Genomic DNA, 25,192 nt, shown 5'->3' on the forward strand with positions numbered 1-25,192 from the left:
CACGGTGCTCCAAGTGTGGTCTAACCAAGGTATATGGAGACCAGAACCGTGCACGGTGCTCCAAGTGTGGTCTAACCAAGGTATATGGAGACCAGAACTGTGCACAGTGCTCCAAGAGTGGTCTAACCAAGGTATATGGAGACCAGAACTGTGCACAGTGCTCCAAGTGTGGTCTAACCAAGGTATATGGAGACCAGAACTGTGCACAGTGCTCCAAGTGTGGTCTAACCAGGGTATATGGAGACCAGAACTGTGCATTGTGCTCCAAGTGTGGTCTAACCAATGTATATGGAGACCAGAACTGTGCACAATGCTCCAAGTGTGGTCTAACCAAGATATATGGAGACCAGAACTGTGCACAGTGCTCCAAGTGTGGTCTAACCAAGGTATACGGAGACCAGAACTGTGCACAATGCTCCAAGTGTGGTCTAACCAAGATACATGGAGACCAGAACTGTGCACAGGGCTCCAAGTGTGGTATAACCAAGGTATATGGAGATGAGAACTGTGCACGGTGCTCCATGTGTGGTCTCACCAAGGTATATGGAGACCAGAACTGTGCACAGTGCTCCAAGTGTGGTCTAACCAAGGTTTGATACAAGATTAGCATAACTTCTCAGTGACCCCATATTGTCCAATTCCCTAGGTATATCTGGACGGGGGCAAAGAGCTATCTCTATGTGGACGTTTATCCCCCTCAGGCTACGAGCTTCACCATCACTGGGCTGAGTCCGCAGACACTGTACAACTTCTCCGTCAACGCGCACAATGTACTGGGCGCCAGCGACTACGCAGACCAGGGCGTCGTGCTGACCGCCATCACCTCAGGTAACGTAGGTCGTGCTCCGCTCCGCCCTCTGCACCGGGAGCCAGGCGTCATGCCCACACGCTGCATTTACGTGACAACCAGGTCACCAACGCTTGGAGTATCTGCCCGTCCGTGTGGGATTGAGCGATCAAGGGAAGGACAGGAGGAAAGAGGCTGTGCAGGCTGTGTGTGGGTGATGGAGGAGCTGGTATTGGAGAGTGGGACAGGCTGTGTGGGGGTGATGGAGGAGCTGGTATCTGAGAGTGGGACAGGCTGTGTGTGGGTGATGGAGGAGCTGGTATCTGAGAGTTGGACAGGCTGTGTGAGGGTGATGGAGGAGCTGGTACCTGAGAGTGGGACAGGCTGTGTGTGGGTGATGGAGGAGCTGGTATTGGAGAGTGGGACAGGCTGTGTGAGGGTGATGGAGGAGCTGGTACCTGAGAGTGGGACAGGCTGTGTGTGGGTGATGGAGGAGCTGGTATCCGAGAGTGGGACAGGCTGTGTGTGGGTGATGGAGGAGCTGGTATCTGAGAGTGGGACAGGCTGTGTGTGGGTGATGGAGGAGCTGGTATTGGAGAGTGGGACAGGCTGTGTGAGGGTGATGGAGGAGCTGGTACCTGAGAGTGGGACAGGTTGTGTGTGGGTGATGGAGGAGCTGGTATCTGAGAGTGGGACAGGCTGTGTGTGTGGGTGATGGAGGAGCTGGTATCTGAGAGTGGGACAGGCTGTGTGTGGGTGATGGAGGAGCTGGTATCTGAGAGTGGGACAGGCTGTGTGTGTGTGATGGAGGAGCTGGTATCGGAGAGTGGGACAGGCTGTGTGAGGGTGATGGAGGAGCTGGTATCTGAGAGTGGGACAGGCTGTGTGTGGGTGATGGAGGAGCTGGTATTGGAGAGTGGGACAGGCTGTGTGAGGGTGATGGAGGAGCTGGTACCTGAGAGTGGGACAGGTTGTGTGTGTGGGTGATGGAGGAGCTGGTTTCTGAGAGTGGGACAGGCTGTGTGTGGGTGATGGAGGAGCTGGTATCGGAGAGTGGGACAGGCTGTGTGTGGGTGATGGAGGAGCTGGTATCTGAGAGTGGGACAGGCTGTGTGTGGGTGATGGAGGAGCTGGTATCTGAGAGTGGGACAGGCTGTGTGTGGGTGATGGAGGAGCTGGTATCGGAGAGCGGGACAGGCTGTGTGTGGGTGATGGAGGAGCTGGTATCTGAGAGTGGGACAGGCTGTGTGTGGGTGATGGAGGAGCTGGTATCGGAGAGTGGGACAGGCTGTGTGTGTGTGATGGAGGAGCTGGTATCTGAGAGTGGGACAGGCTGCGTGTGGGTGATGGAGGAGCTGGTATCTGAGAGTGGGACAGGCTGTGTGTGTGGGTGATGGAGGAGCTGGTATCTGAGAGTGGGACAGGCTGTGTGGGTGATGGAGGAGCTGGTATCTGAGAGTGGGACAGGCTGTGTGAGGGTGATGGAGGAGCTGGTATCTGAGAGTGGGACAGGCTGTGTGTGGGTGATGGAGGAGCTGGTATCTGAGAGTGGGACAGGCTGTGTGTGGGTGATGGAGGAGCTGGTATCTGAGAGTGGGACAGGCTGTGTGTGGGTGATGGAGGAGCTGGTATCTGAGAGTGGGACAGGCTGTGTGTGGGTGATGGAGTAGCTGGTATCTGAGAGTGGGACAGGCTGTGTGTGTGGGTGATGGAGGAGCTGGTATCTGAGAGTGGGACAGGCTGTGTGTGGGGGTGATGGAGGAGCTGGTATCGGAGAGTGGGACAGGCTGTGTGTGTGGGTGATGGAGCAGCTGGTATCTGAGAGTGGGACAGGCTGTGTGTGGGTGATGGAGGAGCTGGTATCGGAGAGTGGGACAGGCTGTGTGTGTGGGTGATGGAGGAGCTGGTATCTGAGAGTGGGACAGGCTGTGTGTGGGTGATGGAGGAGCTGGTATCTGAGAGTGGGACAGACTGTGTGTGGGTGATGGGGGAGCTGGTATCGGAGAGTGGGACAGGCTGTGTGTGTGGGTGATGGAGGAGCTGGTATCTGCGAGTGGGACAGGCTGTGTGTGGGTGATGGAGGAGCTGGTATCTGAGAGTGGGACAGGCTGTGTGCGGGTGATGGAGGAGCTGGTATCTGAGAGTGGGACAGGCTGTGTGTGGGTGATGGAGGAGCTGGTATCTGAGAGTGGGACAGGCTGTGTGTGGGTGATGGAGGAGCTGGTATCTGAGAGTGGGACAGGCTGTGTGTGGGTGATGGAGGAGCTGGTATCTGAGAGTGGGACAGGCTGTGTGTGGGTAATGGAGGAGCTGGTATCTGAGAGTGGGGCAGGCTGTGTGTGGGTGATGGAGGAGCTGGTATCTGAGAGTGGGACAGGCTGTGTGTGTGGGTGATGGAGGAGCTGGTATCTGAGAGTGGGACAGGCTGTGTGTGGGTGATGGAGGAGCTGGTATCTGAGAGTGGGACAGGCTGCGTGTGGGTGATGGAGGAGCTGGTATCTGAGAGTGGGACAGGCTGTGTGTGGCTGATGGAGGAGATGGTATCGGAGAGCGGGACAGGCTGTGTGTGGGTGATGGAGGAGCTGGTATCTGAGAGTGGGACAGGCTGTGTGTGTGGGTGACGGAGGAGCTGGTATCTGAGAGTGGGACAGGCTGTGTGTGGGTGATGGAGGAGCTGGTATCTGAGAGTGGGACAGGCTGTGTGTGTGGGTGACGGAGGAGCTGGTATCTGAGAGTGGGACAGGCTGTGTGTGGGTAATGGAGGAGCTGGTATCTGAGAGTGGGACAGGCTGTGTGTGGGTGATGGAGGAGCTGGTATCTGAGAGTGGGACAGGCTGTGTGTGGGTGATGGAGTAGCTGGTATCTGAGAGTGGGACAGGCTGTGTGTGTGGGTGATGGAGGAGCTGGTATCTGAGAGTGGGACAGGCTGTGTGTGGGGGTGATGGAGGAGCTGGTATCGGAGAGTGGGACAGGCTGTGTGTGTGGGTGATGGAGCAGCTGGTATCTGAGAGTGGGACAGGCTGTGTGTGGGTGATGGAGGAGCTGGTATCTGAGAGTGGGACAGGCTGTGTGAGGGTGATGGAGGGGCTGGTATCTGAGAGTGGGACAGGCTGTGTGTGGGTGATGGAGGAGCTGGTATCTGAGAGTGGGACAGGCTGTGTGTGGGTGATGGAGGAGCTGGTATCGGAGAGTGGGACAGGCTGTGTGTGTGGGTGATGGAGCAGCTGGTATCTGAGAATGGGACAGGCTGTGTGTGGGTGATGGAGGAGCTGGTATCTGAGAGTGGGACAGACTGTGTGTGGGTGATGGGGGAGCTGGTATCGGAGAGTGGGACAGGCTGTGTGTGTGGGTGATGGAGGAGCTGGTATCTGCGAGTGGGACAGGCTGTGTGTGGGTGATGGAGGAGCTGGTATCTGAGAGTGGGACAGGCTGTGTGCCGGTGATGGAGGAGCTGGTATCTGAGAGTGGGACAGGCTGTGTGTGGGTGATGGAGGAGCTGGTATCTGAGAGTGGGACAGGCTGTGTGTGGGTGATGGAGGAGCTGGTATCTGAGAGTGGGACAGGCTGTGTGTGGGTGATGGAGGAGCTGGTATCTGAGAGTGGGACAGGCTGTGTGTGGGTGATGGAGGAGCTGGTATCTGAGAGTGGGACAGGCTGCGTGTGGGTGATGGAGGAGCTGGTATCTGAGAGTGGGACAGGCTGTGTGTGGGTGATGGAGGAGCTGGTATCTGAGAGTGGGACAGGCAGTGTGTGTGGGTGATGGAGGAGCTGGTATCTGAGAGTGGGACAGGCTGTGTGTGTGGGTGATGGAGGAGCTGGTATCTGAGAGTGGGACAGGCTGCGTGTGGGTGATGGAGGAGCTGGTATCTGAGAGTGGGACAGGCTGTGTGTGGGTGATGGAGGAGCTGGTATCTGAGAGTGGGACAGGCTGTGTGTGGGTGATGGAGGAGCTGGTATCTGAGAGTGGGACAGACTGTGTGAGGGTGATGGAGGAGCTGGTATCTGAGAGTGGGACAGGCTGTGTGTGGGTGATGGAGGAGCTGGTATCTGAGAGTGGGACAGGCTGTGTGTGGGTGATGGAGGAGCTGGTATCTGAGAGTGGGACAGGCTGTGTGTGGGTGATGGAGGAGCTGGTATCTGAGAGTGGGACAGGCTGTGTGTGTGGGTGACGGAGGAGCTGGTATCTGAGAGTGGGACAGGCTGTGTGTGGGTGATGGAGGAGCTGGTATCTGAGAGTGGGACAGGCTGTGTGTGGGTAATGGAGGAGCTGGTATCTGAGAGTGGGACAGGCTGTGTGTGGGTGATGGAGGAGCTGGTATCTGAGAGTGGGACAGGCTGTGTGTGGGTGATGGAGGAGCTGGTATCTGAGAGTGGGACAGGCTGTGTGTGGGTGATGGAGGAGCTGGTATCTGAGAGTGGGACAGGCTGTGTGTGGGTGATGGAGGAGCTGGTATCTGAGAGTGGGACAGGCTGTGTGTGAGTGATGGAGGAGCTGGTATCTGGAGTGGGACAGGCTGTGTGTGTGGGTGATGGAGGAGCTGGTATCTGAGAGTGAGACATGCTGTGTGTGGGTGATGGAGGAGCTGGTACCTGAGAGTGGGACAGGCTGTGTGTGGGGGTGATGGAGGAGCTGGTATCTGAGAGTGGGACAGGCTGTGTGTGGGTGATGGAGGAGCTGGTATCTGAGAGTGGGACAGGCTGTGTGTGGGTGATGGAGGAGCTGGTATCTGAGAGTGGGACAGGCTGTGTGTGGGTGATGGAGGAGCTGGTATCTGAGAGTGGGACAGGCTGTGTGTGGGTGATGGAGGAGCTGGTATCTGAGAGTGGGACAGGCTGTGTGTGGGTGATGGAGGAGCTGGTATCTGAGAGTGGGACAGGCTGTGTGCGGGTGATGGAGGAGCTGGTATCTGAGAGTGGGACAGGCTGTGTGTGGGTGATGGAGGAGCTGGTATCTGAGAGTGGGACAGGCTGTGTGTGGGTGATGGAGGAGCTGGTATCTGAGAGTGGGACAGACTGTGTGTGGGTGATGGAGGAGCTGGTATCTGAGAGTGGGACAGGCTGTGTGTGGGTGATGGAGGAGCTGGTATCTGAGAGTGGGACAGGCTGTGTGTGGGTGATGGAGGAGCTGGTATCTGAGAGTGGGACAGGCTGTGTGTGGGTGATGGAGGAGCTGGTATCTGAGAGTGGGACAGACTGTGTGTGGGTGATGGAGGAGCTGGTATCTGAGAGTGGGACAGGCTGTGTGTGGGTGATGGAGGAGCTGGTATCTGAGAGTGGGACAGGCTGTGTGTGGGTGATGGAGGAGCTGGTATCTGAGAGTGGGAGAGACTGTGTGTGGGTGATGGAGGAGCTGGTATCTGAGAGTGGGACAGGCTGTGTGTGGGTGATGGAGGAGCTGGTATCTGAGAGTGGGACAGGCTGTGTGTGGGTGATGGAGGAGCTGGTATCTGAGAGTGGGACAGGCTGTGTGTGGGTGATGGAGGAGCTGGTATCTGAGAGTGGGACAGGCTGTGTGTGGGTGATGGAGGAGCTGGTATCTGAGAGTGGGACAGGCTGTGTGTGGGTGATGGAGGAGCTGGTATCTGAGAGTGGGACAGGCTGTGTGTGTGGGTGATGGAGGAGCTGGTATCTGAGAGTGGGACAGGCTGTGTGTGGGTGATGGAGGAGCTGGTATCTGAGAGTGGGACAGGCTGTGTGTGGGTGATGGAGGAGCTGGTATCTGAGAGTGGGACAGGCTGTGTGTGGGTGATGGAGGAGCTGGTATCGGAGAGTGGGACAGGCTGTGTGTGGGTGATGGAGGAGCTGGTATCTGAGAGTGGGACAGGCTGTGTGTGTGGGTGATGGAGTAGCTGGTATCTGAGAGTGGGACAGGCAGTGTGTGTGGGTGATGGAGGAGCTGGTATCTGAGAGTGGGACAGGCTGTGTGTGGGTGATGGAGGAGCTGGTATCTGAGAGTGGGACAGGCTGTGTGTGGGTGATGGAGGAGCTGGTATCTGAGAGTGGGACAGGCTGTGTGTGGGTGATGGAGGAGCTGGTATCTGAGAGTGGGACAGGCTGTGTGTGGGTGATGGAGGAGCTGGTATCTGAGAGTGGGACAGGCTGTGTGTGGGTGATGGAGGAGCTGGTATCTGAGAGTGGGAGAGACTGTGTGTGGGTGATGGAGGAGCTGGTATCTGAGAGTGGGACAGGCTGTGTGTGGGTGATGGAGGAGCTGGTATCTGAGAGTGGGACAGGCTGTGTGTGGGTGATGGAGGAGCTGGTATCTGAGAGTGGGACAGGCTGTGTGTGGGTGATGGAGGAGCTGGTATCTGAGAGTGGGACAGGCTGTGTGTGGGTGATGGAGGAGCTGGTATCTGAGAGTGGGACAGGCTGTGTGTGGGTGATGGAGGAGCTGGTATCTGAGAGTGGGACAGGCTGTGTGTGTGGGTGATGGAGGAGCTGGTATCTGAGAGTGGGACAGGCTGTGTGTGGGTGATGGAGGAGCTGGTATCTGAGAGTGGGACAGGCTGTGTGTGGGTGATGGAGGAGCTGGTATCTGAGAGTGGGACAGGCTGTGTGTGGGTGATGGAGGAGCTGGTATCGGAGAGTGGGACAGGCTGTGTGTGGGTGATGGAGGAGCTGGTATCTGAGAGTGGGACAGGCTGTGTGTGTGGGTGATGGAGTAGCTGGTATCTGAGAGTGGGACAGGCAGTGTGTGTGGGTGATGGAGGAGCTGGTATCTGAGAGTGGGACAGGCTGTGTGTGGGTGATGGAGGAGCTGGTATCTGAGAGTGGGACAGGCTGTGTGTGGGTGATGGAGGAGCTGGTATCTGAGAGTGGGACAGGCTGTGTGTGGGTGATGGAGGAGCTGGTATCTGAGAGTGGGACAGGCTGTGTGTGGGTGATGGAGGAGCTGGTATCTGAGAGTGGGACAGACTGTGTGTGGGTGATGGGGGAGCTGGTATCTGAGAGTGGGACAGGCTGTGTGTGGGTGATGGAGGAGCTGGTATCTGAGAGTGGGACAGACTGTGTGTGGGTGATGGAGGAGCTGGTATCTGAGAGTGGGACAGGCTGTGTGTGGGTGATGGAGGAGCTGGTATCTGAGAGTGGGACAGGCTGTGTGTGGGTGATGGAGGAGCTGGTATCTGAGAGTGGGACAGGCTGTGTGTGGGTGATGGAGGAGCTGGTATCTGAGAGTGGGACAGACTGTGGATGGGGGAGCTGGTATCTGAGAGTGGGACAGGCTGTGTGTGGGTGATGGAGGAGCTGGTATCTGAGAGTGGGACAGGCTGTGTGTGGGTGATGGAGGAGCTGGTATCTGAGAGTGGGACAGGCTGTGTGTGGGTGATGGAGGAGCTGGTATCTGAGAGTGGGACAGGCTGTGTGTGGGTGATGGAGGAGCTGGTATCTGAGAGTGGGACAGGCTGTGAGAAAATCTCATTTTGTGACTTTGTATTCACAGGTAAACCAGGGCGAGATCCGTTCCCGACTCCATCGCTCCTGACTCCTGAACCCAGTTCAGGTCCGTGTTCGATATTTGAAGCGTGTGTCATGGGTGGCATTGTAACAGGTTCAAAATACTTTGCCCCAGTTACAGAACATCCACAGTGTCAGCCGCGACTCAGTGGGTTTAGTGTTCTCTCTCTCTCCCTCTCTCGCCTCTGAGCCAGAAGGTCGTGAGTTCATGTCCCCACTCCAGAGACTCGAGCACAAAATCCAGGCCAACACACCCAGTGCCAGTGCTGAGGGAGCGCCGCACTGTCGGAGGGGCAGTACTGAGGGAGCGCCGCACTGTCGGAGGGGCAGTACTGAGGGAGCGCCGCACTGTCGGAGGGGCAGTACTGAGGGAGCGCCGCACTGTCGGAGGGGCGGTACTGAGGGAGCGCCGCACTGTCGGAGGGGCAGTACTGAGGGAGCGCCGCACTGTCGGAGGGGCGGTACTGAGGGAGCGCCGCACTGTCGGAGGGGCAGTACTGAGGGAGCGCCGCACTGTCGGAGGGGCAGTACTGAGGGAGCGCCGCACTGTCGGAGGGGCAGTACTGAGGGAGCGCCGCACTGTCGGAGGGGCAGTACTGAGGGAGTGCCGCACTGTCGGAGGGGCAGTACTGAGGGAGCGCTGCACTGTCGGAGGGGCAGTACTGAGGGAGTGCCGCACTGTCGGAGGGGCAGTACTGAGGGAGCGTCGCACTGTCGGAGGGGCAGTACTGAGGGAGCGCCGCACTGTCGGAGGGGCAGTACTGAGGGAGTGCTGCACTGTCGGAGGGGCAGTACTGAGGGAGCGCTGCACTGTCGGAGGGGCAGTACTGAGGGAGCGTCGCACTGTCGGAGGGGCAGTACTGAGGGAGCGCCGCACTGTCGGAGGGGCAGTACTGAGGCAGTGCCGCACTGTCGGAGGGGCAGTACTGAGGGAGCGCCGCACTGTCGGAGGGGCAGTACTGAGGGAGTGCTGCACTGTCGGAGGGGCAGTACTGAGGGAGCGCCGCACTGTCGGAGGGGCAGTACTGAGGGAGCGCCGCACTGTCGGAGGGGCAGTACTGAGGCAGCGCCGCACTGTCAGAGGGGCTTTTTAACAGCCTTCTCACCTTCAAGGGTTTTTGTCCGTATACCCCCAGGTCTCTCTAACTCTTGTCTCTCTCCATCAGGCGGTTTCCTACTCCCCCTCCCCCTCCTCATCCCGCTGCTCACTCTCTCTGCTCTGCTCCTGCTCCTCAACATCGGTATCATCGCCCGGCGCTTACAGAGAGTGAGAGCGAGGCGGCCAACAGGTAACCTCAATACTCCCCTCCCCCGCACACACTCCCCTCCCCCCTCACACTCTCCCCTCCAACTCTCCCCTCCCCCACACACTCTCCCCTCCCCCACACACTCTCCCCTGCACACCCGCCGGATCAAGTCAACCAGATTCATGTTCTGCTTCTTTTTTGTTACAGCTAAAGAGGCGGAAAAATCTGGAAGGTGAGTTCTACTCTTTATCTAACCACGTGCTGTACCTGCCCTGGGAGTGTTTGATGGGACAGTGTAGAGGGAGCTTTACTCTGTATCTAACCCCGTGCTGTACCTGCCCTGGGAGTGTTTGATGGGACAGTGTAGAGGGAGCTTTACTCGGTATCTAACCCGTGCTGTACCTGCCCTGGGAGTGTTTGATGGGACAGTGTAGAGGGAGCTTTACTCTGTATCTAACCCGTGCTGTACCTGTCCTGGGAGTGTTTGATGGGACAGTGTAGAGGGAGCTTTACTCTGTATCTAACCCCGTGCTGTACCTGCCCTAGGAGTGTTTGATGGGACAGTGTAGGGGGAGCTTTACTCTGTATCTAACCCGTGCTGTACCTGCCCTGGGAGTGTTTGATGGGACAGTGTAGAGGGAGCTTTACTCTGTATCTAACCCGTGCTGTACCTGCCCTGGGAGTGTTTCATGGGACAGTGTAGAGGGAGCTTTACTCTGTATCTAACCCGTGCTGTACCTGTCCTGGGAGTGTTTGATGGGACAGTGTAGAGGGAGCTTTACTCTGTATCTAACCCGTGCTGTACCTGCCCTGGGAGTGTTTCATGGGACAATGTAGAGGGAGCTTTACTCTGTATCTAACCCGTGCTGTACCTGCCCTGGGAGTGTTTGATGGGACAGTGTAGAGGGAGCTTTACTCTGTATCTAACCCGTGCTGTACCTGCCCTGGGAGTGTTTGATGGGACAGTGTAGAGGGAGCTTTACTCTGTATCTAACCCCGTGTTGTACCTACCCTGGGAGTGTTTGATGGGACAGTGTAGAGGGAGCTTTACTCTGTATCTAACCCGTGCTGTACCTGCCCTGGGAGTGTTTGATGGGACAGTGTAGAGGGAGCTTTACTCTGTATCTAACCCGTGCTGTACCTGCCCTGGGAGTGTTTGATGGGACAGTGTAGAGGGAGCTTTACTCTGTATCTAACCCGTGCTGTACCTGCCCTGGGAGTGTTTGATGGGACAGTGTAGAGGGAGCTTTACTCTGTATCTAACCCGTGCTGTACCTGCCCTGGGAGTGTTTGATGGGACAGTGTAGAGGGAGCTTTACTCTGTATCTAACCCATGCTGTACCTGCCCTGGGAGTGTTTGATGGGACAGTGTAGAGGGAGCTTTACTCTGTATCTAACCCGTGCTGTACCTGCGCTGGGCGTGTTTGATGAGACAGTGTAGAGGGATCTTTACTCTGTATCTAACCCGTGCTGTACCTGCCCTGGGAGTGTTTGATGGGACAGTGTAGAGGGAGCTTTACTCTGTATCTAACCCGTGCTGTACCTGCCCTGGGAGTGTTCGATGGGACAGTGTAGAGGGAGCTTTACTCTGTATCTAACCCGTGCTGTACCTGCCCTGGGAGTGTTTGATGGGACAGTGTAGAGGGAGCTTTACTCTGTATCTAACCCGTGCTGTACCTGCCCTGGGAGTGTTTGATGGGACAGTGTAGAGGGAGCTTTACTCTGTTTCTAACCCCATGCTGTACCTGCCCTGGGAGTGTTTGATGGGTACAGTGTAGAGGGAGCTTTACTCTGTTTCTTACCCCGTGCTGTACCTGCCCTGGGAGTGTTTGATGGGACAGTGTAGAGGGAGCTTTACTCTGCATCTAACCCGTGCTGTACCTGCCCTGGGCGTGTTTGATGTGATAGTGTAGAGGGAGCTTTATTCTGTATCTAACCCCGAGCTGTACCTGCCCTGGCAGTGTTTGATCGGACAGTGTAGAGGGAGCTTTACTCTGTATCTAACCCGTGCTGTACCTGCCCTGGGAGTGTTTCATGGGACAGTGTAGAGGGAGCTTTACTCTGTATCTAACCCGTGCTGTACCTGTCCTGGGAGTGTTTGATGGGACAGTGTAGAGGGAGCTTTACTCTGTATCTAACCCGTGCTGTACCTGCCCTGGGAGTGTTTCATGGGACAATGTAGAGGGAGCTTTACTCTGTATCTAACCCGTGCTGTACCTGCCCTGGGAGTGTTTGATGGGACAGTGTAGAGGGAGCTTTACTCTGTATCTAACCCGTGCTGTACCTGCCCTGGGAGTGTTTGATGGGACAGTGTAGAGGGAGCTTTACTCTGTATCTAACCCCGTGTTGTACCTACCCTGGGAGTGTTTGATGGGACAGTGTAGAGGGAGCTTTACTCTGTATCTAACCCGTGCTGTACCTGCCCTGGGAGTGTTTGATGGGACAGTGTAGAGGGAGCTTTACTCTGTATCTAACCCGTGCTGTACCTGCCCTGGGAGTGTTTGATGGGACAGTGTAGAGGGAGCTTTACTCTGTATCTAACCCGTGCTGTACCTGCCCTGGGAGTGTTTGATGGGACAGTGTAGAGGGAGCTTTACTCTGTATCTAACCCGTGCTGTACCTGCCCTGGGAGTGTTTGATGGGACAGTGTAGAGGGAGCTTTACTCTGTATCTAACCCATGCTGTACCTGCCCTGGGAGTGTTTGATGGGACAGTGTAGAGGGAGCTTTACTCTGTATCTAACCCGTGCTGTACCTGCGCTGGGCGTGTTTGATGAGACAGTGTAGAGGGAGCTTTACTCTGTATCTAACCCCGTGCTGTATCTGCCCTTGGAGTGTTTGATGGGACAGTGTAGAGGGAGCTTTACTCTGTATCTAACCCGTGCTGTACCTGCGCTGGGCGTGTTTGATGAGACAGTGTAGAGGGATCTTTACTCTGTATCTAACCCGTGCTGTACCTGCCCTGGGAGTGTTTGATGGGACAGTGTAGAGGGAGCTTTACTCTGTATCTAACCCGTGCTGTACCTGCCCTGGGAGTGTTCGATGGGACAGTGTAGAGGGAGCTTTACTCTGTATCTAACCCGTGCTGTACCTGCCCTGGGAGTGTTTGATGGGACAGTGTAGAGGGAGCTTTACTCTGTATCTAACCCGTGCTGTACCTGCCCTGGGAGTGTTTGATGGGACAGTGTAGAGGGAGCTTTACTCTGTTTCTAACCCCATGCTGTACCTGCCCTGGGAGTGTTTGATGGGTACAGTGTAGAGGGAGCTTTACTCTGTTTCTTACCCCGTGCTGTACCTGCCCTGGGAGTGTTTGATGGGACAGTGTAGAGGGAGCTTTACTCTGCATCTAACCCGTGCTGTACCTGCCCTGGGCGTGTTTGATGTGATAGTGTAGAGGGAGCTTTATTCTGTATCTAACCCCGAGCTGTACCTGCCCTGGCAGTGTTTGATCGGACAGTGTAGAGGGAGCTTTACTCTGTATCTAACCCGTGCTGTACCTGTCCTGGGAGTGTTTGATGGGGACAGTGTAGAGGGAGCTTTACTCTGTATCTAACCCTTGCTGTACCTGTCCTGGGAGTGTTTGATGGGGACAGTGTAGAGGGAGCTTTACTCTGTATCTAACTCGTGCTGTCCCTGCCCTGGGAGTGTTTGATGGGACAGTGTAGAGGGAGCTTTACTCTGTATCTAACCCGTGATGTACCTGCCCTGGGAGTGTTTGATGGGACAGTGTAGCGGGAGCTTTACTCTGTGTCTAACCCGTGCTGTACCTGCCCTGGGAGTGTTTGATGGGACAGTGTAGAGGGAGCTTTACTCTGTATCTAACCCGTGCTGTACCTGCCCTGGGAGTGTTTGATGGGACAGTGTAGAGGGAGCTTTGCTCTGTATCTAACCCGTGCTGTACCTGCCCTGGGAATGTTTGATGGGACAGTGTAGAGGGAGCTTTACTCTGTATCTAACCCGTGCTGTACCTGTCCTGGGAGTGTTTGATGGGACAGTGTAGAGGGAGCTTTACTCTGTATCTAACCCGTGCTGTACCTGCCCTGGGAGTGTTTCATGGGACAATGTAGAGGGAGCTTTACTCTGTATCTAACCCGTGCTGTACCTGCCCTGGGAGTGTTTGATGGGACAGTGTAGAGGGAGCTTTACTCTGTATCTAACCCGTGCTGTACCTGCCCTGGGAGTGTTTGATGGGACAGTGTAGAGGGAGCTTTACTCTGTATCTAACCCCGTGTTGTACCTACCCTGGGAGTGTTTGATGGGACAGTGTAGAGGGAGCTTTACTCTGTATCTAACCCGTGCTGTACCTGCCCTGGGAGTGTTTGATGGGACAGTGTAGAGGGAGCTTTACTCTGTATCTAACCCGTGCTGTACCTGCCCTGGGAGTGTTTGATGGGACAGTGTAGAGGGAGCTTTACTCTGTATCTAACCCGTGCTGTACCTGCCCTGGGAGTGTTTGATGGGACAGTGTAGAGGGAGCTTTACTCTGTATCTAACCCGTGCTGTACCTGCCCTGGGAGTGTTTGATGGGACAGTGTAGAGGGAGCTTTACTCTGTATCTAACCCATGCTGTACCTGCCCTGGGAGTGTTTGATGGGACAGTGTAGAGGGAGCTTTACTCTGTATCTAACCCGTGCTGTACCTGCGCTGGGCGTGTTTGATGAGACAGTGTAGAGGGAGCTTTACTCTGTATCTAACCCCGTGCTGTATCTGCCCTTGGAGTGTTTGATGGGACAGTGTAGAGGGAGCTTTACTCTGTATCTAACCCGTGCTGTACCTGCGCTGGGCGTGTTTGATGAGACAGTGTAGAGGGATCTTTACTCTGTATCTAACCCGTGCTGTACCTGCCCTGGGAGTGTTTGATGGGACAGTGTAGAGGGAGCTTTACTCTGTATCTAACCCGTGCTGTACCTGCCCTGGGAGTGTTCGATGGGACAGTGTAGAGGGAGCTTTACTCTGTATCTAACCCGTGCTGTACCTGCCCTGGGAGTGTTTGATGGGACAGTGTAGAGGGAGCTTTACTCTGTATCTAACCCGTGCTGTACCTGCCCTGGGAGTGTTTGATGGGACAGTGTAGAGGGAGCTTTACTCTGTTTCTAACCCCATGCTGTACCTGCCATGGGAGTGTTTGATGGGTACAGTGTAGAGGGAGCTTTACTCTGTTTCTTACCCCGTGCTGTACCTGCCCTGGGAGTGTTTGATGGGACAGTGTAGAGGGAGCTTTACTCTGCATCTAACCCGTGCTGTACCTGCCCTGGGCGTGTTTGATGTGATAGTGTAGAGGGAGCTTTATTCTGTATCTAACCCCGAGCTGTACCTGCCCTGGCAGTGTTTGATCGGACAGTGTAGAGGGAGCTTTACTCTGTATCTAACCCGTGCTGTACCTGTCCTGGGAGTGTTTGATGGGGACAGTGTAGAGGGAGCTTTACTCTGTATCTAACCCTTGCTGTACCTGTCCTGGGAGTGTTTGATGGGGACAGTGTAGAGGGAGCTTTACTCTGTATCTAACTCGTGCTGTCCCTGCCCTGGGAGTGTTTGATGGGACAGTGTAGAGGGAGCTTTACTCTGTATCTAACCCGTGATGTACCTGCCCTGGGAGTGTTTGATGGGACAGTGTAGCGGGAGCTTTACTCTGTGTCTAACCCGTGCTGTACCTGCCCTGGGAGTGTTTGATGGGACAGTGTAGAGGGAGCTTTACTCTGTATCTAACCCGTGCTGTACCTGCCCTGGGAGTGTTTGATGGGACAGTGTAGAGGGAGCTTTGCTCTGTATCTAACCCGTGCTGTACCTGCCCTGGGAATGTTTGATGGGACAGTGTAGAGGGAGATTTACTCTGTATCTAACCCGTGCTGTACCTGCCCTGGGAGTGTTTGATGGGACAGTGTAGAGGGAGCTTTACTCTGTATCTAACCCCGTGCTGTACCTGCCCTGGGAGTGTTTGATGGGCCAGTGTAGAGGGAGCTTTACTCTGTATCTAACCCGTGCTGTACCTGCCCTGGGAGTGTTTGATGGGACAGTGTAGAGGGAGCTTTACTCTGTATCTAACCCGTGCTGTACCTGCCCTGGGAGTGTTTGATGGGACAGCGTAGAGGTAGCTTTACTCTGTATCTAACCCGTGATGTACCTGCCCTGGGAGTGTTTGATGGGACAGTGTAGAGGGAGCTTTACTCTGTATCTAACCCTTGGTGTCCGTGTCCTATTGATTTGTTCCGTTGTTTATTCACAGACTAAAGCAGTTGGAGTTGAACGATTATGGGGATGAGCTGGTGAACATCACCTCCAAACAGACACTGTTAATCGACACTGAATCGGAACTGAGTTACAGAACATACGAGAGCTACGATGGCAGCACCTTGCAGTCTGTGCGTTTCCCATCCCTCCCTTCCCTCAGTTGTCGCGATTCGGGTCAGTGAATGAGCAGTGAGCTGGTGCAGGGGACTCTGAGATCTGTCAGAGTGAACCCTGGAGTGCAGGACTGGAGTCAGTTGCAGGCCCAGACCGACAAGCTGTGACAGCTTCACTCCCCCCGAAAGACTTCAGGCCACGTCTCTCCTCCATCGTCCAGCTGGGTGGGACTGCACTCGCCAGTTTCCATTGCTACCTATCCAGTCGTAGCCAGAGAATCACCTGCACCGGCTTCTCTCCCCACTCCCGCACCATTACCTCTGGTGTCCCTCAAGGTTCTGTGACGTTAGATACTAGGCACTTGGTCTAAGCATTAAACAAAGCTTTAATCGACTGTTTTACAACATGGAGGTCTAGCTGTGTCCTTCACTAGTTCCTGTTAAGAAAATCCTGCGCAAGCTGGGCCCGTGCCCGAGTATTTATACTCTCCCTGGACAGCGCCACCCGCAGGCCGCTCAGTATTATTTCATAAGTCTTTCTTTCATAAATAGAGAACAGGTTGGCAGACAGGAAGCAAAGAGTTGGAATAAACGGGTCTTTTTCCGAGTGGCAGGCAGTGACCAGTGGGGTACCGCAGGGACCGGTGCTAGGACCCCAGCTATTCACAATATATATTAATGATCCAGACGAGGGAACTAGATGTAATATCTCCAAGTTTGCAGACGACACAAAGCTGGGTGGGCGTGTGTGCTGTGAGGAGGATGCCGAGAAACTCCAGTATGGGACAGGTTGTGTGATTGGGCAAAAGCATGGCAGATGCAATATAACGTGGATAAATGTGAGGTTATCCACTTTGGTGGCAAAAACAGGAAGACAGATTATTATCTGAATGGCAATAGATTGGGAGAAGGGGAAGTGCAACGAGACCTGGGTGTCCTTGTGCACCAGTCGCTGAAGGTAAGCATGCAGGTGCAGCAGGCGGTTAAGAAGGCAAATGGTATGTTGGCCTTCGTAGCGAGAGGGTTTGAGTACAGGAACAAGGATGTCTTGCTGCAGTTGTACCGGGCCTTGGTGAGACCACATCTTGAGTATTGTGTGCAGTTTTGGTCGCCTTATCTGAGGAAGGATGTTCTTGCCATGGAGAGAGTGCAGCGAAGATTCACCAGGCTGATACCTGGGATGGCAGGAATGACGTATGAGGAGAGATTGGGTCGATTGGGCTTATATTCGCTGGAGTTTAGAAGAATGAGAGGGGATCTCATTCAAACTTATAAAATGCTAACAGGACTGGACAGCCTAGATGCAGGAAGGATGTTCCCGATGGTCGGGGAGTCCAGAACCAGGGGTCACAGTCTAAGGATAAGGGGTAAGCCATTTAGGACAGAGATGAGGAGGAATTACTTCACCCAGAGAGTGGTGAACTTGTGGAATTCTCTACCACAGAAGGCGGTGGAGGCCAATTCATTAAATATATTCAAGAAGGAGTTGGATATATTTCTTAAGGCTAAAGGGATCAAGGGATATGGGGAGAAAGCAGGGACCGGGTACTGAATTTGGATGATCAGCCATGATCTCATTGAATGGCGGAGCAGGCTCGAGGGGCCGAATGGCTGACTCCTGCTCCTATCTTCTATGTTTCTATGAATGACTGATTCATGTCAATCTGTCCTTGGCCCCCTTCTATTTCTCATCTACATGCTGCCCTTCGGCGACATCATTCCGAAAACACGATCTAGGCTGACGACACCTCACCACGACCTCGCTCGACCCCTCCGCGGTCTCTAAATTGTCACGCTGCTTGCCCGACATCCATTTCTGGATGGCCAGAAATCTCCTCCAACTGAATATTGGGAAGACTGAAGCCGTTGCCTTCAATCCCCGCCAGAAGCTCCGTTCCCTCCATCCCTCTCCCTGGCAACTGTCTGAGCTTGATCCAGACTGGTCACAACTTTGGTGTCGTATTTGACCCTGCGATGAGTTTCCGCCCACCTATCCACACCATCACCGAGACCGCCGACATCCAGCTCCGTGACATCGCCCGCCTCTGCCCCGCCTCAGCTCGTCTGCTGCTGAAACCCTCATCCAGGCCTTTGTTGCCTCCAGGTTCGACTATTCCAACACACTTCTGGCCGGCCTTCCATCTTCCATAAACTTGAACTCATCCAGACCCTTGCTGCCCCGTGTCCTAATTCACACCGAGTCCCGTTCACCCATCACCCGCCCTGTGCTCGCTGACCTACATTGGCTCCCAGTTCGGAAACACCTCGATTTCAAAATTCTCATCCTTGTGTTCAGATCCTGCACGTCCTCACTCCCCACCCCCCCATCCATCTCTGTAACGTCCTCCAACCCCAGCCAATCCTCCCTATCTCTGAAACCTACTCCAGTTGCTAAAACCCTCCCTATCTCTGTAACCTCCTCCAGCCCCCTACAACCCTCCCTATCTCTGTAACCTCCTCCGGCCCCTACAACACTCCCTATCTCTGTAACCTCCTCCAGCCCCTACAACCCTCCCTGTCTCTGTAACCTCCTCCAGCCCCTACAACCCTTCCAATCTCTGTAACCTCCTTCAGCCCCTACAACCCTCCCTATCTCTGTAATCTCCTCCAGCCCCTACAACCCTCCCTATCTCTGTAACGTCCTCCAGCCCCCTACACCCCTCCCTATCTCTGTAACCTCCTCCAGCCCCTACAACCCTCCCTGTCTCTGTAACCTCCTCCAGCCCCTACAAAGCTCCCTATCTCTGTAACCTCCTCCAGCCCCCTACAACCCTCCCTATCTCTGTAACCTCCTCCAGCCCCTACAACCCTCCCTATCTCTGTAACCTACTCCAGCCCCTGCAACCCTCCCTATCTCTAACCTCCTCCAGCCCCTACATCCCTCCCTATCTCTGTAACCTCCTCCAGCCCCTACAACCCTCCCTATCTCTGTAACCTCCTCCAGCCCCTACAACCCTCCCTATCTCTGTAACCTCCTCCAGCCCGTACACCCCTCCCTATCTCTGTAACCTCCACCAGCCCCCTACAACCCTCCCTAAATCTGTAACCTCCTCCAGCCCCTACAACCCTCCCTATCTCTGTAACCTCCTCCAGCCCCTACAACCCTCCCTATCTCTGGAACCTCCTCCAGCCCCTACAACCCTCTCTATCTCTGTAAACTCCTCAAGCCCCTACAAAACTTCCTAACTCTGTAACCTCCTCCAGCCCCTACAACCCTCACTATCTCTGTAACCTACTCCAGCCCCTACAAAGCTCCCTATCTCTGTAACCTCCTCCAGCTCTCTACAACCCTCCCTATCTCTGTAACCTCCTCCAGCCCCTACAACCCTTCCTAACTCTGTAACCTCCTCCAGCCCCTACAACCCTCCCTATCTCTGTAACATCCTCCAGCCCCGACAACCCTCCCTATCTCTGTAACCTCCTCCAGCCCCTGCAACCCTCCCTATCTATGTAACCTCCTCCAGCCCCTACACCCCTCCCTATCTCTGTAACCTCCTCCAGCCCCTACAACCTCCCTATCTCTGTAATCTCCTACAGCCCCTACAACCCTCCCTATCTCGGTAACCTCCTCCAGCACCCGACAACCCCACTATCTCTGTAACCTCATCCAGCCCCTACAGCCCTCTCTATCTCTGTAACCTCCTCCAGCGCCTACAACCCTCCCTATCTCTGCAACCTCCTCCAGCCCCTACAACCCTCCCTATCTCTGTAACCTCCTCCAGCCCCTACAACCCTCTCTATCTCTGTAAACTCCTCCAGCCCAACAACCCTTCCTAACTCTGTAACCTCCTCCAGCCCCCTACAACCCTCTCTATCTCTGTAAACTCCTCCAGCCCCTACAACCCTTCCTAACTCTGTAACCTCCTCCAGCCCCTACAACCCTCCCTATCTCGGTAACCTCCTCCAACCTCTACAACCCTCCCTATCTCTGTAACATCCTCCAGCACCCTACAACCCCCCTATCTCTGTAACCTCATCCAGCCCCTACAGCCCTCTCTATCTCTGTAACCTCCTCCAGCCCCTACAACCCTCCCTATCTCTGCAACCTCCTCCAGCCCCTACAACTCTCCCTATCTCTGCAACCTCCTCCAGCCCCGACAACCCTCTCTATCTCTGTAAACTCCTCCAGCCCCTACTACCCTCCCTATCTCTGTAAACTCCTCCAGCCCCCTACAACCCTCCCTATCTCTGTAACCTCCTCCAGCCCCCTACAATCCTCCCTATCTCTGTAAACTCCTCCAGCCCCCGACAACCCTCCCTATCTCTGTAACCTCCTCCAGCCCTCTACAACCCTCCCTATCTATGTAACATCCTCCAGCCACTACAACCCTTCCTAACTCTGTAACCTCCTCCAGCCCCTACAACCCTCCCAATCTCTGTAACATCCTCTAGCCCCGACAACCCTCCCTATCTCTGTAACCTCCTCCAGCCCCCTACACCCCTCCCTATCTCTGTAACACCCTCCAGCCCCTGCAACCCTCCCTATCTCTGTAACTTCCGCCAGCCCCTACACGCCTCCCTATCTCTGTAACCTCCTCCAGCCCCTACAACCTCCCTATCTCTGTAATCTCCTCCAGCCCCTCCAACCCTCCCTATCTCTGTAACCTCCTCCAGCCCTACAACCCTCCCTATCTCTGCAAACTCCTCCAGCATCGACAACCCTCCCTATCTCTGTAACCTCCTCCAGCCCCTGCAACCCTCCCTATCTCGGTAACCTCATCCAGCCCCTACAACCCTCGCTATCTCTGTAACCCACTACAGCCTGCTACAACCCTCCCTATCTCTGTAACCTCCTCCAGCCCCTACAACTCCCCCTATCTCTGTAAACTCATCCAGCCCCTACAGCCCTCCCTATCTCTGCAACCTCCTCCAGCCCCTACAACACTCCCTATCTCTGCAACCTCCTCCAGCTCCTACAACCCTCCCTATCTCTGCAACCTCCTCCCGCCTCGACAACCCTCCCTATCTCTGTAACCTCCTCCAGCCCCTACAATCCTCCCTATCTCGGTAACATCCTCCAGCCCCTACAACCCTCCCTATCTCTGTAACCTACTCCAGCCCCTACAACCCTCCCCATCTCTGTAACCTCCTCCAGCCCCTACAACCCTCCTGATCTCTGTAACATCCTCCAGCCCCTACAACCCTCCCTATCTCTGTAACCCCCTCCAGCCCCCTACAACCCTCCCTATCTCTGTAACCTCCTCCAGCCCCTACAACCCTCCCTATCTCTGTAACCTCCTCCAGCACCCTGCTACCCTCCCTATCACTGTAACCTCCTCCAGCCCCGACAACCCTCCCTATCTTTGTAACCTCCTCCAGCCCCTTCAACTCTCCCTATCTCTGTAACCTCCTCCAGCCCCTACAACCCTCCCTATCTCTGTAACATCCTCCAGCCGCCTGCAACCCTCCCTATCTCTGTAACCTCCTCCAGCCCTACAACTCTCCCTATCTCTGCAACCTCCTCCAACCCCTACAACCCTCCCAATCTCTGTAACCTCATCCCGCCCCGACAACCCTCCCTATCTCAGTAAGCTCCACCAGCACCTACAACCCTCCCTGTCTCTGTAACCTCCTCCAGCCACTTCAAACATCCCTGTCTCTGCAACCTCCTCCAGCCTCTACAACCCTCCCTATCTCTGTAACATCCTCCAGCCCCCTACAACCCTCCCTATCTCTGTAACCTCCTCCAGCCCCTACAACCCTCCCTATCTCTGTAACCTCCTCCAGCCCCTACAACCCTCCCTATCTCAGTAACCTCCACCAGCGCTACAACCCTCCCTATCTCTGTAACTTCCTCCAGCCCCTTCAACCCTCCCTATCTCTGTAACCTCTTCCAGCCCCTAAAACCCTCCCTATCTCAGTAACCTCCTCCAGTCCCTACAACTCTCCCTATCTCTGTAACATCCTCCAGCGCCTAAAACCCTCCCAGATCTCTGTAACCTCCTCCAGCCCCTACACCCCTCCCTTTCTCTGTAACCTCCACCAGCCCCCACAACCCTCCTATCTCTGTAACCTCCTCCAGCCCCTACAACCTTCTCTATCTCTGTAAACTCCTCCAGCCCCTACATCCATTCCTAATTCTGTAACCTCCTCCAGCCCCTACAACCCACCCTATCTCTGTAACCTCCTCCAGCCGCCTGCAACCCTCCCTACCTCTGTAACCTCCTCCAGCCCCTACAACCCTCCCTATCTCTGTTACCTCCTCCAGCCCTACAACTCTCCCTATCTCTGTAACCTCCTCCAACCCCTACAACCCTCCCTATCTCTGTAACCTCCTCCAGCCACTACAACGCTCCCTATCTCTGTAACCTCCTCCAGCTCTCTACAACCCTCCCTATCTCTGTAACCTCCTCCAGCCCCCTACAACCCTCCCTATCTCTGTAACCTCCTCCAGCCCCAACAACCCTTCCTAATTCTGTAACCGCCTCCAGCCGCTACAACCGTCCCTATCTCTGTAACATCCTCCATCCCCGACAACCCTCCCTATCTCTGTAACCTCCTCCAGCCCCTGCAACCCTCCCTATCTCTGTAACCTCCTCCAGCCCCTACACCCCTCCCTATCTCTGTAACCTCCTCCAGCCCCTACAACCTCCCTATCTCTGGAACATCCTCCAGCACCCTACAACCCCCCCATCTCTGTAACCTCATCCAGCCCCTACAGCCCTCCCTATCTCTGTAACCTCCTCCAGCCCCTACAACCCTCCCTATCTCTGCAACCTCCTCCAGCCCCTACAACACTCCCTATCTCTGCAACCTCCTCCAGCATCGACAACCCTCCCTATCTCTGTAACCTCCTCCAGCTCCTGCAACCCTCCCTATCTCGGTAACCTCATCCAGCCCCTACAACCCTCCCTATCTCTGTAACCCACTCCAGCCTCCTACAACCCTCCCTATCTCTGTAACCTCCTCCAGCCCCTACAACACTCCCTATCTCTCCAACCTCCTCCAGCATCGACAACCCTCCCTATCTCTGTAACCTCCTCCAGCTCCTGCAACCCTCCCTATCTCTGTAACCTCCTCCAGCTCCTGCAACCCTCCCTATCTCTGTAACCTCCTCCAGCCCCCTACAACCCTCCCTATCTCTGTAACCTCCTCCAGCTCCTACAACCCTCCCTATCTCTGTAACCTCATCCAGCACCTACAACCCTCCCTATCTCTGTAACCTCCTCCAGACCCTAGAACCCTCCTTATCTCTGTAACATCCTCCAGCACCCTACAACCCCCCCTATCTGTGTAACCTCATCCAGCACCTACAGCCCTCCCTATCTCTGTAACCTCCTCCAGCCCCTACAACACTCCTTATCTCTGCAACCTCCTCCAGCCTCTACAACCCTCCCTATCTCTGCAACCTCCTCCAGCCTCGACAACCCTCCCTATCTCTGTAACCCATTCCAGCCCCTACAACCCTCCCTATCTCTGTAATCTCCTCCAGCCCCTACAACCCTCCATATCTCTGTAACATCCTCCAGCCCCTACAACCCTCCATATCTCTGTAACCCCCTCCAGCCCCCTAAAACCCTCCCTATCTCTGTAACCTCCTCCAGCCCCTACAACCCTCCCTATCTCTGTAACCTCCTCCAGCCCCCTGCTACCCTCCCTATCACTGTAACCTCCTCCAGCACCTACAACCCTCCCTATCTCTGTAACCTCCTCCAGCCCCTACAACTCTCCCTATCTCTGTAACCTCCTCCAGCCCCTACAACCCTCCCTATCTCTGTAACATCCTCCAGCCGCCTGCAACCCTCCCTACCTCTGTAACCTCCTCCAGCCCCTACAAACCTCCCTATCTCTGTTACCTCCTCCAGCCCCTACAACTCTCCCTATCTCTGTAACCTCCTCCAGCCCCTACAACCCTCCCTATCTCTGTAACATCCTCCAACCCCTACAACCCTCCCTATCTCTGTAACCTCATCCAGCCCCTACAACCCTCCCTATCTCTGTAAGCTCCTCCAGCACAGACAACCCTACCTATCTCTGTAACCTCCTCCAGCCCCTACAACCCTCCCTGTCTCTGTAACCTCCTCCAGCCCCTTCAAACATCCCTGTCTCTGCAACCTCCTCCAGCCTCTACAACCCTCCCTATCTCTGTAACATCCTCCAGCCCCCTACAACCCTCCCTATCTCTGTAACCTCCTCCAGCCCCTACAACACCCCCTATCTCAGTAACCTCCAGCAGCCCCTACAACCCTCCCTATCTCTGTAACTTCCTCCAGCCCCTACAACACTCCCTATCTCTGTAACCTCCTCCAGCCCCTACAACCCTCCCTATCTCAGTAAACTCCTCCAGCCCCCACAACCCTCCCTATCTCTGTAACCTCCTCCAGCCCCTCCAACCCCCCCTATCTCTGTAACCTCCTCCAGCCCCAAAAACCCTCCCTATCTCTGTAACCTCCTCCAGCCCCTACAACCCTCTCTATCTCTGTAACATCCTCCAGCCCGTACAACTCTCCCTATCTCTGTAACCTCCGCCAGCCCCTACAACCCTCCCTATCTCTGTAACATCCACCAGCCGCCTGCAACCCTCCCTACCTCTGTAACTGCCTCCAGCCCCTACAACACTCCCTATCTCTGTTACCTCCTCCAGCCCTACAACTCTCCCTATCTCTGTAACCTCCTCCAAACCCTACAACCCCACCTATCTCTGTAACCTCCTCCAGCCCCTACAACGCTCCCTATCTCTGTAACCTCCTCCAGCTCTCTACAACCCTCCCTATCTCTGTAAACTCCTCCAGCCCCCTACAACTCTCCCTATCTCTGTAACCTCCTCCAGCCCCTACAACCCTTCCTAACTCTGTAACCTCCTCCAGCCCCTACAACCGTCCCTATCTCTGTAACATCCTCCAGCCCCGACAACCCTCCCTAGCTCTGTAACCTCCTCCAGCCCCTGCAACCCTCCCTATCTCTGTAACGTCCTCCAGCCCCTACACCCCTCCCTATCTCTGTAACCTCCTCCAGCCCCTACAACCTCCCTATCTCTGTAACATCCTCCAGCACCCTACAACCCTCCTATATCTGTAACCTCATCCAGCCCCTACAGCCCTCCCTATCTCTGTCACCTCCTCCAGCCCCTACAACCCTCCCTATCTCTGCAACCTCCTCCAGCCCCTACAACCCTCCCTATCTCTGCAACCTCCTCCAGCATCGACAACCCTCCCTATCTCTGTAACCTCCTCCAGCCCCTGCAACCCTCCCTATCTCGGTAACCTCATCCAGCCCCTACAACCCTCCCTATCTCTGTAACCCACTCCAGCCTCCTACAACCCTCCCTATCTCTGTAACCTCCTCCAGCCCCTAGAATCCTTCCTATCTCTGTAACATCCTCCAGGACCCTACAACCCCCCCTATCTCTGTAACCTCATCCAG

The 25,192-nt window shown here is 55.2% G+C and overlaps 1 protein-coding gene across 1 annotated transcript in view; it reads left to right on the forward strand.

The window, feature by feature from the left end:
* Positions 1-25,192, forward strand: part of nphs1 (NPHS1 adhesion molecule, nephrin) — a 152,461-nt gene that overhangs the window by 118,620 nt on the left and 8,649 nt on the right. Inside the window, exons 22-26 of the mRNA XM_086002484.1 lie at positions 647-828; positions 8,229-8,288; positions 9,409-9,531; positions 9,697-9,721; positions 15,712-15,847. Coding sequence (XP_085858610.1) covers positions 647-828; positions 8,229-8,288; positions 9,409-9,531; positions 9,697-9,721; positions 15,712-15,847 — 526 coding nt within the window. The remainder of the gene's footprint in view (positions 1-646; positions 829-8,228; positions 8,289-9,408; positions 9,532-9,696; positions 9,722-15,711; positions 15,848-25,192) is intronic.

The sequence above is a fragment of the Somniosus microcephalus genome, chromosome 12, assembly GCF_052327205.1.
Source record: "Somniosus microcephalus isolate GS21.2 chromosome 12, FLI_Smic_1.0, whole genome shotgun sequence".
Taxonomy (NCBI): domain Eukaryota; kingdom Metazoa; phylum Chordata; class Chondrichthyes; order Squaliformes; family Somniosidae; genus Somniosus; species Somniosus microcephalus.